The sequence below is a fragment of the Littorina saxatilis genome, unplaced genomic scaffold, assembly GCF_037325665.1.
Source record: "Littorina saxatilis isolate snail1 unplaced genomic scaffold, US_GU_Lsax_2.0 scaffold_2957, whole genome shotgun sequence".
Lineage (NCBI taxonomy): Eukaryota > Metazoa > Mollusca > Gastropoda > Littorinimorpha > Littorinidae > Littorina > Littorina saxatilis.
Window position 1 is genome coordinate 1 of NW_027127232.1, and position 11886 is coordinate 11886.

The window sequence follows — 11886 nt, forward strand, 5'->3', positions numbered from 1 at the left end:
CCAAACCAAACCAACCACCCTCCCGCCCACCCCACTCAGGGTTCATACAGGTTTTTTGTTCTAAAATTCAAGGACTTTTCAAGGACTTTCAAGACGTTCTGAAGAGAAAATCAAGCACCCTCTCACCTTCGAGGCTTCAAGGTTTGCCGTAATGGGTCACTCGCTGGTAATTATATAATTATATACCCCCGTCTTGCACACTGATTTAAAACACTGGATGTAAAAAAATTAATGATTTAATGAGCCGACAGACTCAAAAGGGACTGTGGGTTACTGTTCAACTTTTTCCTTGAGGTTATGAAAAAAATAAAACATTGCAATTGTTTATTTTGGTTGATTATTGTGTAATCAGTTTGCAGAATCAGAGTTTTCAAGGACTTTCAAGGATCTTGTCAAGTTTTTAAGCACTTTCAAGGCCCTTGAAACTGACCCCTCCAAATTCAAGCACTTTCCAGGATTTCAAGCACCTGTACGAATCCTGCCCACTTGACCCACCTTCCACTTCAAAACTGACCTTTTCCAACTTCTTCTCCAAGCGTGAGACACTCCTTGTCAATGAGCAGACTCTCGTTCTCCATCAACTTCAAGATGTCCGAGTCGATTCCTCCCATTCCCAACAGTGGGGATGACGCTTCCGCACCATTCACCTGTCCCCTGTCAAAGTAATCTGCACAAAGAGGGTCAAGTTTTAAAACTATGCAATACTACCAGATGTCTGAATCCATCCATACATAATAGCTGGAAAGTAATCTACACAAAAAGGGTCAAGTTTTAAAACTATGCAATACTACCAGATGTCTGAATCCATCCATACATAATAGCCAGAGAGTAATCTGCCAACAAAAAAAAGATGAAGTTTTAAAAGTACAGGTCACCAAAAAAACGTCAGGGTCAGTTGCATACAATTAACAGATGGCACCGACACGCTCAGCTTAACGGCAACCTTACAAGTGAATTTTCAATTTCATGGAACTTGGTTACTGAGAACGACTCTAATCTAAAACATATCTTGTCATTTTCTCATTAACTTCCCCATTCCACAATTTCTGTGATACTCTCCCCCTCCCCCTTAATCTGTCGGCTGCTTTCTTCATCCAGACAACACACCATTTTCCCGAGCCTCCAGACTGTACGTGCGAGTGCCGTTGGAATCAACCCCATCCAAGCCCGTCTGGTGACCAGCAGTGTAAGCAATGGACGGCTCTCGGCCTTTTGTTTTGAAGAAGTAAATCTGCAATGAATCAGTGATGCAATTGCAAATAAGTAAAAACAAACTAAGAAAGAAAAGAAAACAAGAAAGAAAGAAAAAATACTCGCGCATGCATACACATGCAGACAGACAGACAGACACACAGACAGACACACACACACACATACACTCACACACACGCACACATAACACGTGTACATACCACACACACACACACACACACACACACACACACACACACACACACAAACACACACAAAGAAACACACACACACAAAGAAACACACACACACACATACACAAACACACACATATACACATACCTTCTTTCTCCTCATGACGAAGAACAGGATTCCTACGGCAATGATGACAAGGACAATGACAATGATGATAGCGATGACAGCAGCGCTTAACGCCGCAGAGATGGTAGAACGAATAAATTTGACGTAGCCAATCTCAGACGTGTTGAATCGCAGGCGGCCTACCTGGATCTGCACAGTTTCATACTTATGAAGGTTGTTTGATAATCTCAGCCTCTGATATACAGTGGAACCCCTCGTTTAAGACTCCCTCCTTTTTAAGACAATACTTTTTCAGATTCTCTGTTCATAACCTCTGTAAATTTACCTCCATTTTAAGACCCCCCCCCCCCCCCTCCCCTCCTTTTTAAGACAATACTTTTTCAGATTCTCTGTTCATAACCTCTGTAAATTTAATACGACAGACATTTTACATGGTAATACGACAGACATTTTACATGGTGATATGACAGTCATTTTACATGGTAATACGACAGTCATTTTACATGGTAATACGACAGTCATTTTACATGGTAATACGACAGTCATTTTACATGGTAATACGACAGTCATTTTACATGGTGATACGACAGTCATTTTACATGGTAATACGACAGTCATTTTACATGGTAATACGACAGTCATTTTACATGGTAATACGACAGTCATTTTACATGGTAATACGACAGTCATTTTACATGGTAATACGACAGTCATTTTACATGGTAATACGACAGTCATTTTGAAACAAATGTCAGAATGACATCAAAGTTTGAACAAAGTCAAATTTTGCGACATAATGGTCCTTCTTACCTGCACACCCAGCCTTGTTTGATCGTTGATAGAGTTTTCCTTGAAGGTGGGTTTGCACTTCAAGACACTCTGCGTCTTTTCAGTGACGTTGCATGGCAGTCCTCCGATGGTCACAATCACGTCCGACATGCTGAAGCCGGAGTGCAGATTTTGTCCCTTAACAAGGAAAGAAACATGTACCGTTGAACCTGTCTATAATCACCAACCAAGGGACATCACCAACCAAGGGACTGACCAAAAGTGATGGTCAGAATGAAAAGTGAATTTATAAGAATAATTCTTGGGGGCCCCCCGCGGGTTAGGGGGAGTCCCAGATTGGTTGGGACGAGAAAGAATTTACCCGATGCTCCCCAGCATGTCGTAAGAGGCGACTAACGGATTCTGTTTCTCCTTTTACCCTTGTTAAGTGTTTCTTGTATAGAATATAGTCAATGTTTGTAAAGATTTTAGTCAAGCAGTATGTAAGAAATGTTAAGTCCTTTGTACTGGAAACTTGTACTACGTTGCAAGCCCCTGGAGCAAATTTTTGATTAGTGCTTTTGTGAACAAGAAACAATTGACAAGTGGCTCTATCCCATCACCCCCCTTCCCTCCGTCGCGATATAACCTTGAACGGTTGAAAACGACATTAAACACCATATAAAGAAAGAAAGAAAAGAAATTCTTGGGGATCCTTTGGGGTGGTCTTTGTAGGCATGTGCTTGTTCTGGAAATGTGATCGCTAGGGTAGGCTTGACCGTATTCAGTTGCAATATTCACTACCAATCACAAGCATGTTAGAGGATGGCCTCAACACAGGTATCAAGAAAAAGCATGATTAAATAGTCACAGACAATCGCAGTATAAATTTGAAAAACAACAACAGTAAAAAAAGAAAATTACTGACGAAAGAAAAGTTTGGTAAAAATTACAGTTTTGCTTACAGGATATCATGTTTGGCTTGACATGACAAGAAGGGCACACATTTTTTCCCGCTTGCTTACCAAGCAGTAACCCCTCTTTCGACTTGCGTACCAAGCAGTAACCCCTCTTTTGACTTGCCTACCAAGCAGTAACCCCTCTTTCGACTTGCTTACCAAGCAGTAACCCCTCTTTCGACTTGCTTACCAAGCAGTAACCCCTCTTTCGACTTGCCTACCAAGCAGTAACCCCTCTTTCGACTTGCCTACCAAGCAGTAACCCCTCTTTCGACTTGCCTACCAAGCAGTAACCCCTCTTTCGACTTGCCTACCAAGCAGTAACCCCTCTTTCGACTTGCCTACCAAGCAGTAACCCAAAGTTTTAACAAGCCCCAGTAAAATAAGAAAACTCAAACGACAAGCTGCTAAATCTTACCAGCAACTCAACCTCCTGGTCATTGACGTCAAACACTTTGAGCTTTCCATCCTCAGGGGGGAACGATCGGAAGTCGGGGTCAGGGAAGTACTGGAAGTGCCGGAGTCGCTCGTTCTGCTCCAGAAGTGTGACTCCGTCTAGCTTCACGTAGAGGTCCAAGACCTCCGGATTGTTCGTCTGGTCCGGCACAAGGTGTTTAAGGTTGAGTGCTGGGCACTTCATCACACTGCCATCCAGGGAGGCCGTGCACACCTAAAGCAAAGATATAAAATTATGTGAAGAAGGAGTGTTTACAAGTCTTGCAAGAGTTTTCACAGCAGAGTGTTACAGATGGACCCACATTTGAAAAATCTGAGAAAATTAGCTCAAAAAAGGGAAAAATCCGACAAAACAAGGCCCTAAAACAGTAGGGGTCTTAAACGTGGGGTCTTAAACGTGGGGGTTCCAATGTGCTGGTAAACTGAAGCACGTACATTACATGAGTTTGAGAAACATACTTTGAAACGACACACATGCCAGTTCAAACTTAAATCCTGTTCTCTATAACCTGAAAAGTTACTGCCCCTTATCTTTTCAATAAAGGACATTCCTAGAATTCTTTTTCTACATAATATTGTATGAAGCCATCACACACAGAACATGACCAGTTGAGCAGGTGTACCTCAAAGACCCCTGTGTCGGTGCCTTTGTATTTTGCACCCAACATTGGCTGCTGAGCTGCATGCAGATTTACTCCTTTCATTGTAATGGTTATGCCACCACTGGAGACAAAAAACAAACATCCAAAAACGAGTTAAGGTAAATAAATTGCAAAGAATGATCAGGAAATTACAAGGAATAACAACAAGAGATACTTTTTTTTAATTTTATAAATGCGATGGATTTATGAGAGAGAGAGAGAGAGAGAGAGAGAGAGAGAGAGAGAGAGAGAGAGAGAGAGAGAGAGAGAGAGAGAGAGAGAGAGAGAGAGAGAGAGAAAGTATGTGTGTGTGCGATATGCATGCATGTTTAAAAATAACTAAAACCTGGGACAATAATGATCTAGTAATATTAGAAACAATAATGATCTGGAGAAATCTTAAGACAATAATGATCCAGCAATATCTGAGACAAAAACTATTTACAGAAATCTATGACAATAATGATCTGGACAAATCTGAGACAACAACAATAAAGCAGTATCTGAAAGAACAATAATCTGAAGAAACCTGAAACACAAAAAAATTGGGAAATCTGAGATTAAAACCAAGTTCACCTGACAAAACTCCTCTTGGGTGAGACTTGAGTGATGTCAGGGTCTTGCAGAAAGGTGAAGGACTCTGGCGCCTCCATGCGCTGGTTGTCAATAGCAACAGCAAGCTTTGCCACCCCAGGGCTCGGACTGGCTGATGTGGTGCAACCAATCTCTGCAAATGTCTGACTGAAAACAGAGCAGAATAGACAAAGACAAATGAAGTACTGACCACTGTTTAGCATGACACTGTTTTATTATAAACCATGTTTAGAGAAAACGCATTTCTAATTGTTATCTCAGTCACATTTAGTTCACCATACTAAAAAACATTCCTAAGATTTCTCTCATTTCCAAGAACAGCTGCACATGCACATATCTTTTTCTATGTGAGTCAAGCATCTTTAGTGTTTGTTTGCCCGTCTATTCAAAGACGATTAAGTCAATGTATGCATGAATAATTTATTTTGTCTGTGGTTAAACGTTCCAACCTTCCACTGGGTGGCCGAGTGGTAACGCACTTGCGCTCGGAAGCGAGAGGTTGCGAGTTCGACCCTGGGTCAGGGCGTTAGCAATTTTCTCCCCCCTTTCCTAACCTAGGTGGTGGGTTCAAGTGCTAAGTCTTTCGGATGAGACGAAAAACCGAGGTCCCTTCGTGTACACTACATTGGGGTGTGCACGTTAAAGATCCCACGATTGACAAAAGGGTCTTTCCTGGCAAAATTGTATAGGCATAGATAAAAAATGTCCACCAAAATACCCGTGTGACTTGGAATAATAGGCCGTGAAAAGTAGGATATGCGCCGAAATGGCTGCGATCTGCTGGTCGATGTGAATGCGTGATGCATTGTGTAAAAAAAATGTCCATCTCACACGGCATAAATAGATCCCTGCGCCTTGAGTCCGAGTCTGGAGATACGCGCGCGATATAAGACTTCATATAACATAACCTTTCATGAATTTTGATTCCTCAGAAAGTTAGCAGTCTAGCTGTTTCGGCCTAATTCAAGATAGTGCAAACAAAGCACAAGCACTCACTGGTACACACGGCACGAAATGTTGCTGTCCAAGGTCACTGAAATGTTGGAGCCAATGTTCAGGTCCGAGCCTTCCACAGTGATATTGGTTCCACCAGAGACAGGCCCCTTATCTGGCTGGTAGCCTTGCAGAGTCGGTCTCTGATGCAAGCAAACAAAGATACAAACATGAGTCGCAGTGGGACCCCATACTAAGACCTCCACAAATCTGAGAAAATCAGGTCTTAAAAAAGGGGAAGTAGAGCTAAATTAAGAGAGGTTATGAACAGAAAATCAGGTTTTAAAAAAGGGGAAGTAGGGCTAAATTAAGAGAGGTTATGAACAGAAAATCAGGTTTTAAAAAAGGGGAAGTAGGGCTAAATTAAGAGAGGTTATGAACAGAAAATCAGGTTTTAAAAAAAGGGGAAGTAGGGCTAAATTAAGAGAGGTTATGAACAGAAAATCAGGTTTTAAAAAAGGGGAAGTAGGGCTAAATTAAGAGAGGTTATGAACAGAAAATCAGGTTTAAAAAAAGGGGAAGTAGGGCTAAATTAAGAGAGGTTATAAACAGAAAATCAGGTCTTAAAAAAGGGGAAGTAGGGCTAAATTAAGAGAGGTTATGAACAGAAAATCAGGTCTTAAAAAAGGGGAAGTAGGGCTAAATTAAGAGAGGTTATGAACAGAAAATCAGGTTTTAAAAAAGGGGAAGTAGGGCTAAATTAAGAGAGGTTATAAACAGAAAATCAGGTTTAAAAAAAAGGGGAAGTAGGGCTAAAATAAGAGAGGTTATGAACAGAAAATCAGGTCTTTAAAAGGGGAATTTGTTTGTTTGTTTATTTGTTGCTTAACGTCCAGCCGACTACGCAGAGCCATATCAGGACGAGGAAGGGGGGGGATGAAGGGGGCCACTTGTCAAGCGATTCCTGTTTACAAATGCACTAACCCATTACTTGTGTCCCAGCAGGCTTTAGTAAAACTAAATTAATACCTACTGGAAGATTACCAGTTTCCAGTATGTTAAAATAGGCTTAACCTATCTACTGCTGGACTTACATCAGAACACTAACAGATTAAACTATACATGAATCGCGAGACAAGCGGCAAGAGAAGAGATTTTTGGAAAAAATACAGGTGAATGAGCAAGAAGGCAGAAAAAAGAAAAGAATTCATGAAGAAAAAGAGAGCATGACAGGAAAGGGGAACCAAAAATCTACCTAACAGCAAACTAGAAAGCTCCTGCGGTTCCAAAAACAGGAGGGGCCTTTAATTTCATAACCGCAGTGCCCCACTGCGGGACTTTAAAAGGGGAAGTAGGGCTAAATTAAGTAGGGCTAAATTAAGAGAGGTTATGAACAGAAAATCAGGTTTTAAAAAAAGGGGAAGTAGGGCTAAAATAAGAGAGGTTATGAACAGAAAATCAGGTCTTTAAAAAGGGGAAGTAGGGCTAAATTAAGAGAGGTTATGAACAGAAAATCAGGTCTTAAAAAAGGGGAAGTAGGGCTAAATTAAGAGAGGTTATGAACAGAAAATCAGGTTTTAAAAAAGGGGAAGTAGGGCTAAATTAAGAGAGGTTATGAACAGAAAATCAGGTCTTAAAAAAGGGGAAGTAGGGCTAAATTAAGAGAGGTTATGAACAGAAAATCAGGTCATTAAAAAGGGGAAGTAGGGCTAAATTAAGAGAGGTTATGAACAGAAAATCAGGTCTTTAAAAAGGGGAAGTAGGGCTAAATTAAGAAAGGTTATGAACAGAAAATCAGGTCTTAAAAAAGGGGAAGTAGGGCTAAATTAAGAGAGGTTATGAACAGAAAATCAGGTTTAAAAAAAGGGGAAGTAGGGCTAAATTAAGAGAGGTTATGAACAGAAAATCAGGTCTTTAAAAAGGGGAAGTAGGGCTAAATTAAGAGAGGTTATGAACAGAAAATCAGGTCTTTAAAAAGGGGAAGTAGGGCTAAATTAAGAGAGGTTATGAACAGAAAATCAGGTCTTTAAAAAGGGGAAGTAGGGGTAAATTAGGAGAGGTTATGAACAGAAAATCAGGTCTTTAAAAAGGGGAAGTAGGGCTAAATTAAGAGAGGTTATGAACAGAAAATCAGGTCTTAAAAAAGAGGAAGTAGGGCAAAATTAAGAGAGGTTATGAACAAAAAATCAGGTTTAAAAAAAGGGGAAGTTGGGCTAAATAAAGAGAGGTTATGAACAGAAAATCAGGTCTTAAAAAAGGGGAACTAGGGCTAAATTAAGAGAGGTTATGAACAGAAAATCAGGTCTTTAAAAAGAGGAAGTAGGGCTAATTAAATTAAGAGAGGTTATGAACAGAAAATCAGGTCTTTAAAAAGGGGAAGTAGGGCTAAATTAAGAGAGGTTATGAACAGAAAATCAGGTCATTAAAAAGGGGAAGTAGGGCTAAATTAAGAGAGGTTATGAACAGAAAATCAGGTCATTAAAAAGGGGAAGTAGGGCTAAATTAAGAGAGGTTATGAACAGAAAATCAGGTCTTTAAAAAGGGGAAGTAGGGCTAAATTAAGAAAGGTTATGAACAGAAAATCAGGTCTTAAAAAAGGGGAAGTAGGGCTAAATTAAGAGAGGTTATGAACAGAAAATCAGGTTTAAAAAAAGGGGAAGTAGGGCTAAATTAAGAGAGGTTATGAACAGAAAATCAGGTCTTAAAAAAGGGGAAGTAGGGCTAAATTAAGAGAGGTTATGAACAGAAAATCAGGTCTTTAAAAAGGGGAAGTAGGGCTAAATTAAGAGAGGTTATGAACAGAAAATCAGGTCTTTAAAAAGGGGAAGTAGGGCTAAATTAAGAGAGGTTATGAACAGAAAATCAGGTCTTAAAAAAGGGGAAGTAGGGCTAAATTAAGAGAGGTTATGAACAGAAAATCAGGTCTTAAAAAAGAGGAAGTAGGGCAAAATTAAGAGAGGTTATGAACAAAAAATCAGCAAAAACAGGGTCTAGAAAGAGAGTGAGTCTTAAATTGCTGGGTCTTAAAATGGGGATTTCACTGTGAAAGGGAAGTCGCAGCTGTTACTTACAAGTGGTATTGTCCACAGAGAGTTCAAACAGCAAACAGAAAGAAAATATTGACTTTGAAACTAACAGAAATATTCTAAGATGTTTAAATTTTAATCAGTGTAATAATAGTGGTGCTGGAAATAAACTTTGAAACTAAAGAAAGTAACAATTCAAACACTTTAAAACTGAAAAACGAAGAGCATTACTGCATGATGATTGAACATACTGATATGTACAGTACCATTTCGACTAAAGGTACTAAAGATCCAACTCTTACCCCAAATTCTCACCACCTTCTCATCCAATCCCAAACCAACACCAAACACCCAAATATCTGCCTAAATCCAAAAAAGGTTTGACTTACAGCAAAGGTGAAAATATCTTCAGACGTGTCAGTGCCGTCCACAGTGTAAGGTCGATCATCCGAGTGCGAGGGGTCTGACACTGTCACAGACACAAATGCCTGGCCTACTGAGTCTGTTGGCTGCACCACGCACACCAGTCTGTCAACACAGTCACCACAACATTGAACATCTCTTACAAGAAGTAAATCAAAAATTTTAAAAGTAAATTTTCATTTGATTAATATACTTACCCGAATCACATACATGTATAGCATTGACACAGTCTTAGATGCTAAGGTCTGAAAACGCTTACCCGTCTAACATTTTTAAAGGGAAGCAACCCCATCACCAAAAGAGCTAAAAATAGCCATGGTAATGAGCACATACTCTGTGAGTTACCTCCCATTGGTGTGTACTACGTCACTACCTCTATCACCACGTGGCTACAATCATACGGCTTCAACTCTCACAGCCCTGGTCGGTTTTGCTTTTGCACAATCACTCAGCCCTAGCCGCTTTGAAGGGTTACTAAATAAATTATTAAAAAAAAAGTTTTGGCCTTACAGACTTGAAATTTTTGGACATTGCTGATAAGATAACATACTAAGTCTATGTGCAAGGGAAAGGTGATCTGTTATTTACTTTTTAAATTTCATTTTTTTCATTTTTTTTTTTTAATGCACAAAGGGGTTCTAAAACATGCTTAGAATAAAAAAAATCACAAATTTGCTCTGTTTGTATCAAAAACACCTCTGAACAGTTGCTATATGGTATAGTATTATGTTTACAAGTTATCATGAACTTGCTATAAGTCCTTCTTTGTTTACAGACAAATAAAGTATGCTACATGTAGCTTTCTTGCACACTCGCACAGACAAAAATAGCCATCCTCACTGCATATATACATAAATTCATAAAAAATCACAAGAAAGATACACAGACTTGAAGTTTACTGGTAATACAAACATGGTTACAAACAAGATTGAGTGCAAGTTTGAAAGAGTTCACTTTGGCACAAGTATTTTTTTTCAAATTTATGGTAAATTAGCGTCACTGTTATCATCACTAGCAGACGAAAACTCATCACGTCGTGATCCGATTTCCGAAGCTGTGCATTCGAATTCGCTTCCAATTGACTCAGTATCATCTTCCTCGATGTCTGATCCCTCGGTTTGTAGCTGTTCCAGTCTCTCAAGCACTTCTTCCCTTGTAAATGTGCGCGTTTGTCTACTGCGATCTCTAGACGCGGAAGGCGCCACCATGTTGTTTTCACGCAGTTGATAGAAACGGAGCTACTACTCTCGTGCTTTCGCATTTCCTACTGACAATAAGACCTTATGTTGGACGGGAATAGTGCAGATGTACTCAAAAATGAATGACCTTCACCCGGGTAGTCTTTAGTTTTGTACACGACCTAATTCCTGTGAATGGAAAATTACGAAAGCACAGATGCCGATATCGGTAGGTTCGTATTCAAGCGTTGTTGCGCGAAGATACCGATATTGGTAGGTTCGGGCTTAGAGAGTTAAAGAAACTAAAAAAACATACGCGGGGCAGGTGGGAGGGCATACACTATATGATTCGGGTAAGTATATTAATCAAATGAAAATTTACTTTAAAATGTTCGATTAAATTACATATTCTTACTACGAATCACATATAGCAGATAGCTTCAACAAGGCGGTGGGAAAGAATTTCAAACTCACTCTCAAATCCTTGCCAGAAACTGGCCAGCTGCAATCAATGCAGGAAGTCCACGAGAGCCATCCTGACGGACAGCCGAGACGTCCCGAAGATAATAGTTTATAAAAACATCTTCAGAGCGCCAAAATGCTGTGGACTGTAGCACCTCATCTAGCCTCTTAGAGCGCAAGACGGCTAAAGATGATGCCCAATAAGCCCTTGTCTCATGGGCTCGGGCCGAGTCCAGGGGAAAGGCAGGCTGCGCCCCCCCTTTGTTCAAGTGGCTCCACCCATAAGCTTGTCTGATGAGGGAAGACACCCAACGGGCCAACGTTACCTTAGAGATGTCTTTTTCGCTTGCTGTGTTGAGCGAGATGAATAAGAGCTTCTGTGAGCTAGACCTGACTGGCTGAGTCCGAGCAAGGTAAAAACCAAGGGCACAAACTGGGCAATTAACCAAATCTGGATCCGCAGGGGCCAAAACGTTGAAAAGGGGCTTGACAAGAATCAGAGAGGCTTGTTCCGGAGCTTGATTCATTGCCAGAAACTCCGGGCGAAATCGCAAAGAGACTGGGCCGTCCGACTCATACGAGATATCCTCTGGAATTCCAGAGAGGGCGTGAATTTCACTACCTCTACGGGCTGTTGCTAACAGTAACAGAAAAAGAGTTTTCCGTGTCAGATTGGAAAGGCTAGCGTCGCTCAAGGGTTCGAATTCGGCTGAACGCAAGAAATCCAACACGAGAAAGAGATCCCACTTAGGAGTGGGAGAGCGAGATCTAGCCTCCTTAAGGGCAGCGCCCTTAATGACTGCCGCAATGACTCTGCTGACGCTAATGGAACGTCCAATCTGTCTAAGAGTAGCTGAGATAGCTGATCTCCGTACCCTCAGAGAGGAAGCGGAAGCCCCCTGGGAGGACAAGAAGGAAAGATGGTTGGCAACTT

General features: G+C 40.7%; 1 protein-coding gene across 1 annotated transcript; it reads right to left on the reverse strand.

The window, feature by feature from the left end:
• Positions 1–514: 514 nt before the first annotated feature.
• On the reverse strand, positions 515–9417 carry LOC138955698 (plexin-A3-like; the record flags this gene model as incomplete). Its single annotated transcript, XM_070327253.1, is given in 9 exon segments — positions 515–667; positions 1108–1231; positions 1534–1701; positions 2323–2478; positions 3658–3909; positions 4319–4418; positions 4913–5077; positions 5927–6066; positions 9279–9417. Coding segments are annotated over 7 exon segments (1030 nt in total), but the record flags the coding sequence as incomplete, so codon positions are not given.
• Between the last annotated feature and the right edge of the window lie 2469 nt (positions 9418–11886).